The sequence below is a fragment of the Charadrius vociferus genome, unplaced genomic scaffold (assembly GCF_000708025.1).
Source record: "Charadrius vociferus isolate BGI_N301 unplaced genomic scaffold, ASM70802v2 scaffold673, whole genome shotgun sequence".
Taxonomy (NCBI): domain Eukaryota; kingdom Metazoa; phylum Chordata; class Aves; order Charadriiformes; family Charadriidae; genus Charadrius; species Charadrius vociferus.
This window is the reverse complement of record NW_009647751.1, coordinates 237,605-254,908: the sequence shown is the minus strand read 5'-3', so window position 1 is coordinate 254,908 and position 17,304 is coordinate 237,605. Positions and strand designations below refer to the sequence as shown.

At 38.4% G+C, this 17,304-nt stretch overlaps 1 protein-coding gene across 1 annotated transcript in view; it reads left to right on the top strand.

The window, feature by feature from the left end:
- The window catches only part of LOC104283887 (cadherin-13), a 261,169-nt gene that overhangs the window by 153,487 nt on the left and 90,378 nt on the right, over positions 1-17,304 (top strand). Inside the window, exon 5 of the mRNA XM_009882122.1 lies at positions 16,456-16,596. Within this exon, the coding sequence (XP_009880424.1) occupies positions 16,456-16,596 (141 nt within the window). The remainder of the gene's footprint in view (positions 1-16,455; positions 16,597-17,304) is intronic.

Genomic DNA, 17,304 nt, shown 5'->3' with positions numbered 1-17,304 from the left:
CCAGGCTTAAGAAGTTGAACATTTGAAAAGCCAGTAATTTTAAAAGTGTCTTCTCCATCTGTTTGTGAAGCTAATTGTTTCACTTGTAGCCTCCCTTCCAATCAGTTGTTTATTGTAATGTTAACTCAGCATTTTCTACCTTTAGAAATCTGTTTAACTTAAAGTGACCTAGATAGGCTTCTAAGGCAGCAGAAAATTCAATTCTATTTTGCAGTTTTCTTGTGAATTTCAAATTTCTCTGTTCCTTTTCTTCCTCTCTCAATAAAGTTTATGCAAATAATATTAAAATTTATAATGAGACTAATATTTGTTAATCTCAGTTCAAATAGTGGATTTGTATTAAATTATCGTTTCAAACAGTAGCTTTGAAAGAGAGAGAGAGAAAGGCTATTGCTTTTACTACTTTCATTACTCTGCTACTCTTGTTAAGCTTGAATTGTCATTATGATTATACACCCTAAATTTTAGTATTCAATATTAATTATATTTAAATCCCATTAGATTTACAGTTGCTGTGCCCACTTTGATTTCCTTCTACAAAAATGTTTTGAAGTAGTTCCAGGACACGAACCTGATCCTGCAACTCTAACTCATTTGTTGGTTTTGGTAGGAGATTGGTGTGTATAAATTAATTATGTGAATAAGAGTTCTTAGATTCAATAAAGGTTGCAGGGCATTCCAAAATGACACATAATCTCTGACCTGCAGAAATGTCAGGAATTAGATCTTGGTCTGATTGAGGTCAGTATCAAACGTACTGTTGGTCCAACAACTGTTGAAGGACATCCTTAAATATGAATCGCGGATTTCATACGTTCCCTGGTGTACGTTCTAGACACAGAAAACACTAATCTGTAGAGAACTGAAAAGGTACCTCCGTCGTTTATGTGGCATAAATGCAAATCTTTAGGAGATGTCAGACAGTAATACAAAATTACATTTATCTACATATGTCTAAGATGCACTGCACAGACAGGATTTTGACCCAGTTTGTTTCACGCTATTAAAAGCTCTTGCCTTGCTTGTGGGCAAACTTGCTTATCAAAACATTTGGACTACGGCCAGAGTTTATCTGTGTTATAGTTCTGTATCTGTCTTCTGCCATATGAGCTACACGAAGATGCTGTGCTGGGGAATACAAGGATGTATTGGATCCCTTCAGACATCCGTGCTACTTGGATCAGGCCTCCAGGCATACAGGAGTAAGCAGGCACTGCACACATACCTCTCCAGAACAGATGGATGGGGGTTTGGCAGAGCTGAGACAACCAAAATGAACAGTTTAAGAGTATGCCATAGACACATGGAGCACAATATGCTGCTGGACGAGTAGCAAACTACTAATGCTTCACCTTCATAGCAAGAAACAAGGGGAACAGGACAGGATTGTGATTTTTGAAAACTGTCCCGGTGGCACAGTGCTTGCCACGGGTAATATAAGTATGGTAGTGCTTCTCAGATCCACAGATACAGCTACAACTTAGCACTTTCTAGTTTTGAAAAGTTCTTTTAGTAATGTTATGGCTGTCCCTTCCCAGTTCTTCAAGGGATTCAAGTATTCTTTCCTCTCACTTCTTTTCCTGCTAGCAGCGCCTCCCATACCACTCTCTCCTTTATTGATTTTATTACTTCTAGTCTACAAGAACTGCCTGGAAATGGAGTTTCAAGTTTGCAAAACTCCTTATGGACTTGCTTCATTAGAGTTCTGACCTCTGCTCACCCCTACATCCACTTGTGTCCTACTTCATATTTTCACCTCCTCTCTGTCTCTCGATGATGGTAGATGTTATTCACTTAATTGCAGTTTGTCCTTCCGTGATACAAAACAGTGAATTTCTCTCAGTCTTTAACTCTTACCTTTATTTCTTTCTTAATTTTGCAAATTAGCAATGATTTGTTTTCTTTACAGTGTGTTTTGGGAATTCTTCTGAAGAAAAGTTGTATATAAAACCACTTTGTAGAGCAACAGGCCTCCAGAAATTTCTGACATTGAGTAGCGTGAATGAAGGATATTTTGGTACAATACTAGTACAAAATATGCTGTTGCAACAGGGCAATATTATTAAAGGTTAACTATTGACTCATTATTAAGGCAGAGCACCTAAGATTTCGTAGGATCTTTGTTAGCACAATGTCCTGATTAAACTGATCAAATGATTAAAATGAAGACTGCATCACTGAGTGTTTCTACCTGAGAAGACGGGTGTATGGTTTGCTTCCCATAACAATGTGTCACCCGACCTCTTGAAGCTGAAGGGAACTTTCCCGTTACGTTTGCTGATCTCTTGATGAGGATGATCATAAGCCTCCCTGATCTGTCGCATCTCAGACCTCCTGGCAGAATATTTCCTTGATCAGGAAGACCAGGATAACAGGTCCTCAGGAACGTGGCATAAATATTTTACGGTGATACTTCGTGGGGGAAAGCAGACAAAATTAGCCAAATATTTACTTTTGGAGAATGCTATTACTTCAGGCAATTTTTTTTAACAAATAGCATGCCATTGCAATGAATAGAAATATAGTGTATTTCCTATAAAGCAAAATTTATTTTACTGAAGCAAAGTCTTGAGCAAGATTTGGGACCAGAAAACTACAGTGCTGAACATTTAAAAGAACACACAGTTGCTGGATTGTAGAGAAGGGAAGTCAAATTTATACCTTGGTATTATTTGTTATTATTTGAGCAGTGTGTCCTATATTTTATGTCAAGTATCTGCTAGGGTTCTGGTGACTATGCCTTTTTGTGAGATTTTCTGTTTATGCAAAGAGCTATGCATTTATTGAATCTTCCAAAATCCTTGAAAGGATGATTCTTCTGCATGCATGATATTCCCACACTTACTTTTTTCTGTTTATTTTCTATTGGTTTTCCTCTAGGTCACTACATTAAATTCATGCTATAAGTAGTTTGTATCTTGGTATTGCTAATAAAACAAATTAATTAGAAGTCTGTTCTTTCTTTTCTAGTAAATGTGAAAAGCTTTTGAAGATCGATTTACAGAAAGAAATTCTGTACAGTTCTAGTGCACAGCCATAAACTTATAAATGGAGCAACCTGTAGCAGGTTAACGTCCTTTATTGTTTCCTAAAAGCAACTGTAATATAGTGCAAAATCTGCACAAGGCAGTGACAGACTAAGTCTGAAAGTGAGAATAACCTAGAAATCTTGGTTTGGTTGCAAGAAAACAAACCCGACTTTTGGGGCTAAAGGGGAGTTGTTTTGTTGGTGGATGTTCTTAGTAGATATAAGTAGGTTTATGAAAATTTAGCAAAATTAGAACTTACTAACCAAAGCAGAAAGTATAGGAATTCCAAATAAGGCATTTAATTACTTTTTATCATGAAAGGAAGCTGATAAAACGATACATAGGATTAAGTAAGAAAAGAATGAAATTGACTGGAGAAATTTTTAAATGGAAATTCCATTTATACGTCTTTCATCAGAAAGTAAATCCTATGGAGGGGTTGATTTTTCACCCCATAGTGTGATAAGCTTTTTTGTAAAACAGCAATAGTGTAATTGAAATCCATTTTACACCATTTTCCCTTGGATGATTTAGAATTAGATCAATTTATATTCTGCGGGTATAACCCAACGAGAGTATAAATGCAGCCACTAGGATTGTTTTTGTCCATGGGCAAAGCTGGTATCATTTACTGATTCATTACACTCTCAGCAGGGTCCTGTATTTCAAAAGCTACCTGGAATTATTACTGGCAATAGAACACTAAACTCTAAAATAAGATTTGCATACAAAATTGAAGTTAAAGAAAAAATTGTAATTGTGATTAAAAGTAACATTTGATGACTATTTTGATTAGAATACCACCCGTAAATGGTTCAAATGGACATGGAAGGTTTTTTTCCCCTCCAACTTAGAATGTACCTATTTCACTAGAATATTATGTTCCTGATAATATGTCTGAAATAACAGACAGTGCTTCCATTAATATTTAACAATATAAACATCAGGCAAAGGTTGTATGGCTGGAATCATAGAATGTGCTCTTTGCGTTAGGGTACTAATTTTAGAAATAACCTCTGTCTGCCCGGGCCTGCTGATGTATGGTTGTCATAGCAAGTCAGTAATTGAGTTTTCTGGGCATTTTGACCACTGTTACAAATTTGCAAAGCAGATTACACAGCAGAAACACAATTTCCATCCTGACCTTTATAACATTGCTTTCTGTTGTGGGAATTGGAATGTTTATGGAGGGAAATATAATCTAAGTGCTCCTAATTTGTGAGAATGTGATTTCTGACGTTAACCCAGTAAGCTTCATTTTGATTCATTTGATAACAGATTATGTAAAGACTTGGCATTAGGGAGGTATCATAAAACTTATTATCTTTTATTACCTAGGCAGAGAATATTGGTTTAGATGATTATATATTGAAGCTCAAGGAAAACTTTCGTTTTCAGCTGCTGTGGAAAGATCCTCAAGAAACCTGTTCCCCAGGGATCAGTGACAGATCTTAGTGAACAAATGTCCTTGTTCGCATTCTTCAGTATAAACTGGGCACAGGAATAATGTTAAGCTTTTGTAGATCTAGAGATGCTGTTTGGGGGTAAGGAGGAAGCACCTACTGGAGAAACTTCTGCATCAGGTACTGTCAGATGGTTTATCGGATGGTTCATCCTTGTCTTGCAACTGCCATGTTTGTGTCGCAGCCTTTGGAACTTTGGGGGGATCTATCAGTTCTTGTTACTGCTGTGTTTCCTTGCCTGGTCTGGGTTAAGAGGTTGCTATCACTAGTAAGATACTATAAACTCCATAGGTGTCTAGTTTATTGTGGATTGTAAGGCTATTTCTGCATTAGGAGATAGACTAGATGAGCAGAAGCATATCTGTAGAGCAAAATAGTTCATGCTGAGGACCTGACATCCATTCTGTATACTGCAGTGTTTCACATCAGACAGCCCTAGTCTGGTCCCCCAGACTGAATCACACTGACGGCTGGAAAGAATTAGGTGATGCCCAGGGCACGTTCTCCAGTTGAATTCCGGCTGAAAGAAATCTAGTTGCTACACTCTCAGTGATGAAAACTGGATTGTAGTAAGTGTAAACAATGGGAAAGTTCACTTCAAAAGGTCTTTCCTTGTCAGTGAGGAAGCCACAGTATATACAAACCCTGCATGGGCATGTGCTCAAGCAGCTTTCTCTGGGATTGCTGTTGTCAACTGGATGCATTTAAGTGAACTTGACTTGCCTGAACATCCGTCTGGGATTCAATGTTTGCTGAAAAGGTGAAGAAAGGCACTGTATGGGTCTGTGATGTCTTGGAATGAGGAGCTAGAAGAGTACAGGTGTTGCATTGGCATCCAGGCAGATCTATCTCAGTGGTATAGACTTGATTAATCTAACTTCAGCCGTGGTGGGAGATGATACATGGTGACATATAATAAAATAATCTGCATTCAGTTTCACTTAGTTTCCTGCAATGCATTTCTTCAAAATGTGTGCTAATAAGCGCGGTCGGGGAGTACAGAGACCTGTAGTGTCCAGGATTTAAGCTATGTTACTGTTTTGTTGCTTGATTTTGTGAGGAAAGAGAGGTGTTGGGAATAAGCTTAGGTTGAACTGCTTCAAGTTTTACTTCTGCCTTGTTCAGACCCACTTCTTCGCACCTTAAGAAGATAAAACTCCAGCTATTTCTTTTTTCCCCTGCTTTGGAGATGCCTTTTCTGGAACACACTTTTGTGAGAGGCAGTATTTACCTTTTGGAAATGTTCAGTATCCTCCTCCAAAGCCTGCAGGAGACACTTTAGGGCTTCTTGAACTTGATTCAGACTCAAGGAGGAGCAAATTCAAGCACTGATAAGCATGCTTAACAGAGCCTTTTGTTTCTTTGCTCAGTGAAAGGATTCCCTTGTTTCAGGGCTGCAGGTATAACGCGTGCTTACCAGTGAGATCACCGATAACTGACACTGGCTGCTGTCCTCGCAACTTAGGGAAGCAATTTATTTCCAGTAAACATAGGGGAGTGCTGACCAGCTGCATGTTATTGCTGTCCTGTGAAATATTTATCCCATGGGTTGATCCCCCTCCCCAACGGGTTAAACACCTAGGACTTCTCATTAGTTTCCAGAGTCTGTGTTGCACAAACACAGGCACAGACACCCTCTTGCTATTACTAACGAACAAAATTCCCTAATTCTAATGCGATTATAACAGCAACAAGGCAGGAAATACTACTTTCATCCTCCTGTTTTGAAGAATTTGGGGACTTTTTTTTCAAAGTGTGTGTTTTCGGACCTTTGGCTCTCATGCTCTTGATGCCATGATGATTTGGAAGGCAGCCTCCTGCACTTCAGTTCTGCTTTGTTTTAAATGCAAATCTATGGGAACCTGCCAGTTTTACAAGAGACGCAAGCATCTTATATTGTAGCATGAAAGCATATATACATGTTCATTCATAAACATGGTAAGTTATTGCTTACTAAATGTGTAAATAAACTTGGGTAGTCCTTTTAAAGGCAGGGGAGCTGTGCTGATTTATTCTAGGCTGAGGATCTTTTCAGACTGAATAATTTGGTGGTTGCTCATGACTTTTCTTTCTTAAAGTTACAGCAGAACACCTTCACTCCTATCTGTGTGCAGATCCTTATTATGTGACCTTTACACCCTTCGTATACTTAGGGAATTCTGTTGGCAGAGGTATTTTAATATAGAAATATTTGAAAAGCTGTCTACTGATAACCATGGTAGGTTACTTTGTTGGAGAAACTTGTCTCTCCTTTTATGTTTTGGGATTTAAGTAGACTCGTTTCTACCTACAGCAGGGACTAAGAATGTTTCAATAATTTGCAACTAATAATTTATTAGAACATCTTTGCCCTTCTTTCTCTTCACAAATTGTCTGCAAACAGATTGTACGACTGTAATATGTTAATGGCTGAAAATTATTTGAACATTTTTCTAGCAAATATCTTTTGGTCTGCAAATTATTTGAATTGCAAATTGTGACTGTTAAAATGAAATATATAATTAACACTGCAAATAGAGCTGATTGGGTATTACAGGAGAACAATTTTTATGGAAATATATTGATTTGTTGAAATGAACATTTGTTACAGAAACATAGTGACTGGGGGGGGCGGGGGGGGGGAGCTTTGCTGAAATAAATATCTGTAATCCAGAAGGGAGCTCTTGAGTGCTCCTGACAGCTACCTTGAGGTTTAATACTTTCTGAAGCAGTCGAGACAACCAGGTTGAATGTCCTGTTCAGACAGGAGAACTGAATCTTACCTGCCCTCATCCAGTGGGATGTGCTCATGCAAATGTTTGTTTATTCTGAGACAAAGCTCTTTTGATATGCTCCGTTCAAATGCTTACCTTTGTAAAAATAATTAGGTATAAATTGGTGGAATGTATAGGAATTTCAATATTCTCTTACAAGTGTATTAATCAAGACTAGGGAGAATAGTGGCTCCTACACCTGTCAGTCAGACTGTTAACATTTCTTATTATATATTCTGATTTTAATTTAAAAGTCCTTGGAAGTTTTTGCTTATTAGGATTGTTACTGTGTTCAGTAAGAGAATATGTTAAGGCTTAGAAAGCGTTGAGCATCAAGGAAGCTATTTGCCACCTGCTCCACCAATAGTTTTCATCTGGGTGAAATAAGTTAATGGAAATAACTTACAGTGTTTTCTATCCAACATCAAAAATCGGAATATATACACCGGTAGATAATATAGTCAATAAGGAAAAGATGTAAAACCATGGTTTCAGCAATGTTCTGGTTCTATGTTAAAGGACCAGGCTAGCAGAATACTAAGTGCTTCATGTACAGGAAGGGTTGGGGGTTCTTTTTGGTGCAAGCACTGTGAAAGGGGAAATGCTATCAGTAGGAATATGCAGCACATGAGAAGGTGTGTCAGGGCAGCATGTCGTTTTGTGAAAAGTCAGAGTTGTAGAGAATTATGGATAATGGAAATGATGCTCCAGCCTGGGCAGGCTTCATGGCCAACTTATGTTTGTGTGTAGCAATTCCAAAAGAAGCTTTCAGCTGCCTTAGCCTCCAGACTCACCTCCCTCTGAATTACATGCTGCATCTCCTAAAGGGTATGTCTGTGACTGCACGGAGGGTATGAGAACTCCAGCGAGCATTGCAGTAGCAAGCTGGGCTACCATGTAACACAGAGCTTGGAGGAACTCTGATCTAGCAAGCATGATTATACACGTTCTTTGAACTCGGGACAATCTTTGGAAGGGTATGGCAGTATTAGTGACATGTAAACACAAATGGAATGATTGCACATCTCAGGGCCTATAGTTGCATATAGACTACAATGTATTTCTCTTTTTTTCATTCAGACCTAGTACTGCGGAGTAGACACTCACTATAGCTATTGTCTGCTGTTCACAGAAGGTTTAGGTGAGATGAGTGTGGTAGTTATATTCCTGACACTTCCAAGTTTGCAATAATAATAGACTGATTAAATGGTCTAAAATCAGCAAGAGAAGTTACATAATAATTGATGCTTTCACACTGAAGTGAAAGGTTTCTGCAATACTGTTTAATTATGAGGAACATTTGAATTTTTTTCCTGAAAAAATAAATTAAATTACATACATTTGCCCAGAAGAAAAGCTGAAATATACCCGGTGATTAAAAAAAAAAATAAAGTATTATTTAATGACATTTGACAGCAAGTATTTTCCTTGGAACACTGGGATTCTTATTCTTCATTCCTATTCGAAATTATTATATCACTTTATACTTCTGGCACAGCAGACATGGAACATGTTTCTTTTCCCAAGCATCTAGTGAGTAGCTGTTGCAAGTCAACATGCCTCTGTTCCAAACAAATTATACTCAGGGAAATGTCTTTGGCTGGTAAAAATCAGTGTAAGGGTACGAACTTCAGTGGTGCTATATCTTTTATGATAATTAAGGATGTTGCTTAGAATACTGAATCTTTGCTTTCTTCCCGGGGATTATTTTTGGTAGTAGCCTAGCTAACAATAACAATTTAAGTGGAAATCTCTCAAACTAAATGGAGCTTCAATCCCTGTCCTGTCCTAGAAATTGGTGATCTCTACCCAAGGAGAAATTCCTTATTAGTAACATTCTCAATGTAAGGATGCTCCCTTAAGTGAAGCTAATGTCTGCACAAATACTGTGGGAGTTGTATATAAGAACTGAGATGTACATCTTTGTACAGTGAGCAGCAAACAAATAGTTTTTCTCTACAGATTTCTAATATTTCTCAAAGGAGAGCTTGTCACCCCATCATGGTTGGCAGCCTTCTCCAAAATGATACAAATTCAATGGCAACTCTAAATCCTAATTTGCGTAACAGTCAAAACTGATCAGTTTTACACAAAGTATTGGAAACATGCACATACAGTTCTTCTATCTCCATGTAAAGTATAACAAACATAACCATGTATATCAGCCCCATAGTTATGTCGGCATTGTGATGAATTAAAGTTGTGATCCAACACATCCTATGTATTATACAGTTACAGATTTCCTCTTGATGGGAAACAAATACCTCTGGCCAGGAAACCGATTCGTATCAAGCACTTTGGAGCAATTTCTTTCCTTTTTTAACAGCAACTGCTGAAGGAGAAAATTCTGTCTTCCTTTTGCTTCCAGATATACCTATGAACTATCTGTCTCCTGTGGGTAGTAGATAGATATTGATTTTCCTCATAAGAGAAGTACATTATTACAGCGATTAAAAGGTAGACCTTCCTTTATGATATAAAAAATTGGAAATTGATGAGCTAAAGAGGATTTACGTTCCAAAATTGTTTGGGTTTTTGTATTCATCAAACTGTAATTCAGGCTCTGAATGCAGAGCCTCTGTGTATATTGCCCTTCTTATGCAGCAGCAATTGGCATTTAAAATAGATGCTAATATTATAATTATAAAAGCATTATGTCTGTTAGAGCTTTTAATAGTCACATTGCTTCATTTTTTTATTCCATATTTGTCAAAATCTGGCAGCATACTCTGAAACAATGTTAGATTCAATGTTGATATTGTTACTCAACAAGAACATTGATTATGTCTTAATAGACCATATTCAGTACATACTATATGCAATTATCATCTTAAATGAAGACAAGCATTTATTTAGCATGAACTGAAATTACTGAAATCCTAAGATTTTATTTATTTTGGTTAGCATTATATTATAAAGACATTAGTAACAACTATGATATGGTAGCACACTACTGATACAGTATTATGCATGAATACATAGTTTATAAACGGAATTATAAGTAGAAGCGTTGAGGCATGGTTATAGAAAATGCTAATATCCATGAAATAGTAAAAAAACCCTTTCTATTGGTAATAAGTATTAAGATAGCCTGAAAGGATATTTAAAACCCTTACAAGAGTTTGAGCATCCTGTAAGGTGTTTGCTTCCCAGAAAGTTTGTTTTGATCTTAGCAACTGAGTACTGTATGTGAATTTGGGAATTTTTATTCTTCCCAACTTTTTTTAGATGAAGCACTGAAGCACCAAATGAAGGCTTGGGTGTTGTGATACTAAGTGTGCCCTTTTCTGGACTGCAATTCATAGGTGTCTTACAATGATTGGAGAGCACTGGACGAAAACCTAGCTAGAGACACTTCATAGGGGACACCCAGCCAGGAGGAAACACTGAAGAGATGGTTTCTGGAGTCCTGTTGTTTTCCAGACTTCGGTGCTTATCTGCAGCTTTTAGCTGGGTGTTGATGTGAGACAGGGATTCATAGCCTGAAATCCTTAGCAGGATCCTAAAATTCAGTAAAAGAGAAACTACAAAACATACTGAGTTGGGTAGCAGGCTGATGATGTGAATAAATACGAAAGGGAAAAATTATGTTTATCAAAATTATTCTTTTTCTACTCGCCCACATATAGTTTAAATACTGGTAGTAAAAACAATGTTGTGAAGATCTACAAGAAAATATGTTGAACTCCTGTTTAAACATCTTTGAATTACAGATTAAATAAAAGACTAAAGTAACCTAAAATTCTGAACCCAGTCCATCTTCACATATTACAGAGATTAAGCCTTGATCTGAATTCTTCTTAGTTTAGCTTCAGCGTCGCAAAATGATTTACAAACACCCCATAGTGTGTCCTACCAGAAAATATATTATCTCCTGAAAATAACTAGATAGCTATATTGGAAAACCAGAAAGCACTATTTTAGTAAATAGGCTTCCCAATGTACATTGTATCTGACTGACTTTAACAGTGACCAGGATTTCGATTTTCAGCCAGAATGAAATGCTCCTCATACATGTGTGATCTATTGCTAACGTTATAGATGAGATTTAGTCATAACTGTTTCAGGTGTCAATGGCAAAAAGAGGTCTTTGTTACAAGAGTGTTTTCATGCTCTTCTTTCTGGTGAATATACGTTACTTATTCTGCTTTTCTTTATATTCAAATACAAATTCAGACTCAAATTTTTGAACTTGAACTAGATTTTTTCCTATCTCCTCCCACAACCAAGGGTAAAGTTACCAGGGTCATTGAAACTAGATGTAATTAATCATTCACTGCTAGGTTATGCTACTTTAATAAAGTGCCAGAATGCGATTTCTGATCCTCATTTTAGTGCTACTTTTTGTGGTCTTTATCAAGTCATTAAGATCAACCAGCTTTAGTCATGCACCAAGGTATATGCACTAGGGAGCACTGAGCTCCTGAGATCGTCAGTGCAGACAAATACAGAAATGGCCTCTGTCCTTTGACTCTATGGCAGTGATGCTACACTAAAGTAGACACTTAATTTGAATGTCTAAAGATAGATGGAAAAAAGCCAGGCTTCAGTGAGAACATCACCTTCCTGAGTGATTGCATTTCCTTACCAGATAAATAAACAAGGGGGGATACATTGGTCACATTTCTAAAAGCTTTGGACAGAGAGGGGATTTGTTGTTGTTCTAGCAATACCAAGGCTCTGAGAGTCCGTGTACATAACTGCAAATTCAGGACTTGGACATGTTGGAAAATACCCGTGGTCACCTAAGGGTTCTAAACTTTTCCTGTAATCGTGCAAGTAGTTCCACTTGTTTCCGTCTTACATTTTGAATCCTGCTGTACTGAAGATGCTGTCAATTCCAGCTGAATTTAAATGGCACATGAATGCCTTACAGCCTGCAAGTGATAGCCCACACCAAGACTTGTACTGTTCCTGCTGGTGGTGTCAAATACTGGCCATGGCTTGCTTCTCTGAAGTCACTGATAGTTTTTTATTGTATCTGTAGGAAATATTAAAAGATTAAGACTCAACAGAAAACCATCATTATCTGGTTTCATTCAGTGCTACCTAAAAGTAATCACTTGGTTTGTTCCACCTGTCTGTGTCTGCACTGAACAGTTTATTGCTCTCACTTGTGATTAGATCCTGCTGGCTTTGTCAGGAATCTGAAATCTAAAAAAGTGCCTTTCTGGCTTCTCATTGCTTACCAGTGCTGAACCAGTTATGTCAAGGCAGCAGGGGAGTGAAATCTGATAGGAATGTTAACACTGGTGAGAATGGCAGTGGGTGGACCTTCAAAGAAAAACCCTCAAGACACAGCTTACCTCCTTGGCAAACCAAACAATTTGCCAGTGTCACCCCTGCCGTGGTTAAATGACTAGAGTGAAAATTTATGAGGAAAGGAATGGTTCTCCTGCTGTAATTATACAAACCGTCTCAACAGTGTTACACTCCACAAAGTCACAGTTGATAAATAATAAGCCACACAAACAGCGACTTAATGTTCATTTATTAAAGTAATCTATTATCCTTTCTAGCTGTAGATCCACTTTGTTGGGATTTGTTACATATTTATATTGCTAACATCTCACTATCCAAATGGTATTAATTGGATTGTTTTTGCAAGAGCGTGCTTCAGAGGCTAGGTCGCTGCTTTGAGAAGCGGGGGGCCTGGATTTAGGGACAGGCAGTGTCATGGCGGGACAGCAGTCTGAGCAACTGCAGGATCCCAAAATGCTACCAACAGCGAGTTCTGCATTTACCTCTGACCCGCACAGTGTAGCAGGGATGGAGAAGGTGGAGGAAGGCTGCTTTTCTCCTGCACTGCCCCTCTCCGGGAGCACTCATTTCTCGCAAGATGGGAGCAAGTGCAGGCAGACACCGTGCTGGGGTAAAAGGCCTGAGCCCTGTGAAGAGGGAGAAGACGAGGAGTTGCCATGACCACTTGCAGTGCAGCCCGTACCCCGGGGAATGCCGCCAGCACAGGCCCTGGGCCTCTGCAGCACCATCAGCTGCGGAACCGGGTTAGTAAGAGCACAGAGACCCTTCCTGTGTCCATAGATCCCCACTCCCGTGTTCCAGGATTTACCGGTAGTGGGATAAATTGCACAGATCCAAATGATTGCTACTAGTTGCCTGAATTAACTTGGCTAGAAGCATGACAGATGCTAAAATGTCCTTTACATGCAATCTCCTAGTGTAAAGAGAGCATTTGATGGGAACGTGCCTCTGCTCTCGGGTTTGGATCTGTTAGGAGTTGCTTTCTCTAACAAAGCAAATATTTGGTGACAGAACTGGATGTAGAAAGTGCTGCATAGCTGGAAAGTGTGAAGTGTTCATAATGATATGAAATACTACTCAAAATTCAATGTTTTTCACATTCCGTTGTGAGCTTAAACATTGGACTCCTGTCACAGAAATTTCTGCTAAATGGGCTTGCTTTCAATAGAAAATGGGATAGTTTTCAAAGGAAAAAAGGCCAATTTGTGAGTAAAAATGGTCCTCTTTCTGAGCAAAGAGGCTTATAAACATGAAGTGATAAATGGCTTTGCAAATTTTCCATACAATAATAACAACTTCCTAATCAAAATAATGAAAAAGTTGTATCCAGGAGAGGAGAGAGAAGCTCCGTTCAGGTTTTAATACATTGAAAACATTTTAGAAAATAAACATATGAAAACTGTAAATTTTGTTCCACTCTCTAATTTGCATTTGTGTTGGAGACATGTCAGTAATATTTCTTTGCGTATATTTATGATGTTATAAATCAAAATCCCGATCTGGGTTTGCTGCCTTCTGAGATGCAGCATTTTCATGATGCATTCATGATGCAATTTCATGCAATAATGTTTTAAGACTTAAGGAAATACATTTCTCAGGATCCCCTAAGTGGCAGTGGCATCTGATTTTCTAGTAGTCCATATGTTTTTAGAACTAAATATATCTTCCAGCTTGACTCATTGATTTTACATACAAATATATCACTTCCTAATAGCTGATCTGATGAGCAACTGATATGGTTGCTTCTCTCATGGCCTAAAAATGCTTCAAGATCTCAGTACTAAGGAATTGGGATCTCCTTCTTATGCATGCACTAAGAAAGATGTTGTGATGTACCCAGGAAAATGTGTAATGCAAAATGCATTATTGAGTAAATGCTTTCAAATCACTTACCTACAGCCAAGATTGTGTGGCCCGAGAAGTTGCTCTGCTAAGCAAGAGATGAAAAGTAAATATTTTAAAATTTTCAGTTGTGAGATACAGGCTGGGGGATGAATGGATTGGGAGCAGCCCTGTGGAGAAGGACTTGGGGGTACTGATGGATGAAAAGCTGGACATGAGCCGACAATGTGCGCTTGCAGCCCAGAAAGCCAACCACATCTTGGGCCGCATCAAAAGTAGTGCGGCCAGCAGGGCGAGGGGGGTGATTCTGCCCCTCTACTCTGCTCTGGTGAGACCCCACTTGCAGAACTGTGTCCAGCTCTGGCGCCTTATAGTGGCCTTTCAGTACTTAAAGGGGGCCTACAGGAAAGACGGGGACAAACTTTTTAGCAGGGCCTGTTGTGATAGGACAAGGGGTAGTGGTTTTAAGCTAAAAGAGGGTAGATTTAGACTAGATAGAAGGAAGGGATTTTTTACAATGAGGGTGGTGAAACACTGGAACAGGTTCCCCAGAGAGGTGGTAGATGTACCATCCCTGGAAACATTCCAGGTCAGGTTGGACAGGGTCTGAGCTACCTAATCTAGCTGAAGATGGCCCTGCTTATTGCAGGGGGGTTGGACTAGATGACCCTTAAAGGTCCCTTCCAACCCAAACTATTCTATGTTCTCTGCTATGGGATAAACCCTACCTCAGCTTCTTTGATTCTGCTTTGTAAGGCAGTGTATGGGTGGTACACAGAGATCACTGTGTTGCTCTACAATTTCACACCAGTTGTCTCCCTGCGTGTTAATTCTCTGGAAGAGTGTTAGATGAAGGACATAGAATGTCAAAGATGCGTAGCCTTGGTTCTTGTAAACACGGTTGGCTGATAGAGCTGGTCTGAGGTTAAAAAAGCCCTCTAGCAGTGGTGCTCTAGCCACCCTTTCAGGCATCATTATGTCACTTTGCCCCTGAGATGCAGACTTATTTTTCAAGGAAGGTGTGAAGAACCGTTGCTGAGCACACATGATATTCTTACCATATAGTTTTAAAGGTGACTGCCGCACTTTCCCATCTGTGTCCTCCATTGATGATGCAGCCCATATGGTCTTCGGGCAGATGGTTCCATATAAGGCAGCCATACAAATGGGGAAAATTTTATTTTTAATTAGGTGCCCAGTTTTGTCTCCAGTGAAATCCATGTCAAAATTCTCTATGAGTTCTAGAGGAGCAGGTTCTGATGCTGATAATAGCTCCCTTTGATGGGATGTATTACCACCGTGTTGTCCAGCTTGCAAACAGATGTGCTTTTATGCCTGATGCGAGAGAGGTGAATTAGAAGTGCTGTCACATTCCCATTGCAGAACGGCGGCCACAAATCTTTTTTCCAAGTTATGCCTTTCTTTTGGGGGAGGGTTTGCATGAAACTAAGGATTGCTTTTGCTATGGGCCTATGCTGTCTGGTTCTACAATAGGTAGGCAGCCAGATAAGTAACCATGACGCAGGAATTGGGTATTATAGATGTAAATTGTTAATGTTACTATATGCATTTGCTTTGTACAATAACTGGCAATTGTTGCCCATTTTAGAAACTGCTTTCTTGTTTCTTACAGTGAAGCCAACTTAGATTACCATTCTAAATGCTAATACGCAGAATGAATGTGATTTAATAAAATAAAGTGAATTTATATGTAGATTGTGACATTAGTATTTAATTATGTACCCATCATACCACTGATGAAGCAAGCTGCTCAATATTGGTGCACTGAAGTAAGTGCTTAGTCTTAAAGAGCAGGTATATTTTAATTTCTTTCCTCTTTCCTAATCTCCTTAAATAAAAGGATAGATTATGTACTGTTTACCAATATTCACCTGTATTCCTTCATACTGCATTCCAAATAAGGTTTCCATTGTAGAAGCTGAAGTAAAACACTGTGATAACAGATCCGTTTCTATGCTATGTTTGATCAGGCCAAATTAAGTTTTAGATTTTTTTAATTTATTATTTTAATGTGAATTAAAAGTAGCGTGTAATCTGTTGGTTTGGGGAGTTTTTTTAAGCTTTCCTTTTCTGTTATTTTTTCAGACCATGGAAACCCCGAAATACGAGCTAGTTATAGAAGCTAAGGATATGGGTGGTCTTGATGTGGGACTAACTGGCACAGCAACTGCCACTATTCTTATTGATGACAAAAACGACCATCCACCAGAGTTTACCAAGAAGGAGGTAAGAGTTTGCCGTCTGTGTTCTACCAAATGCTGCATGTAATTGTAATTAGCTTGTTTCTACATATAAAAATGTTTGTTGATGGAAGAAAATAATTAAAGACATCTTTTTAGCTCAATGTGACAGACATTCCTGTAGCTGCTCTTTTCTTCTTTTATATTAATAAATTTGTATGTATCATTTCCAAAACAAAATGCAACCACAAGGTAACAATTTACGTTGAGAGATATCATTCAGAGGTTGGCTGGCAGGATGAAAACCTGTAAAATAAGTTTGCTAGTGGTAACTCTCTTTTGCTCCTATGGATTTTATGAATGCCAAGACAGAAGTTTAACGATTTTTTTCATAGCTTTCTCCAAATTCGAAAATTTCTGTATTTCTATATATTTCTATTTTCAAGTCTTATATGTGTTGACAGATATTTCTTTGAGTCCTCAGTGCAAGGCAATCTCAGCCATGTGTGAGCATGTCTCTGTCCGTTGAAGATGAGTTTTATCTTTTGACACTTGACCAATCTCTCCCTCTTTTTTTCTCCAGAAACAAGTTTATGCATCTACCTCTAAGCAATGATACACTTCTCTGTACTCCTATTTACTGTATTTATTCCTTGGAGATTCCTTACACACCTGTTCACAATGCTCTTTATGATGCGGGTTTTATTTGATGTTTTCAGAAAGGTCTAAATGCTCCTTTGTTGCTGTACAGAGT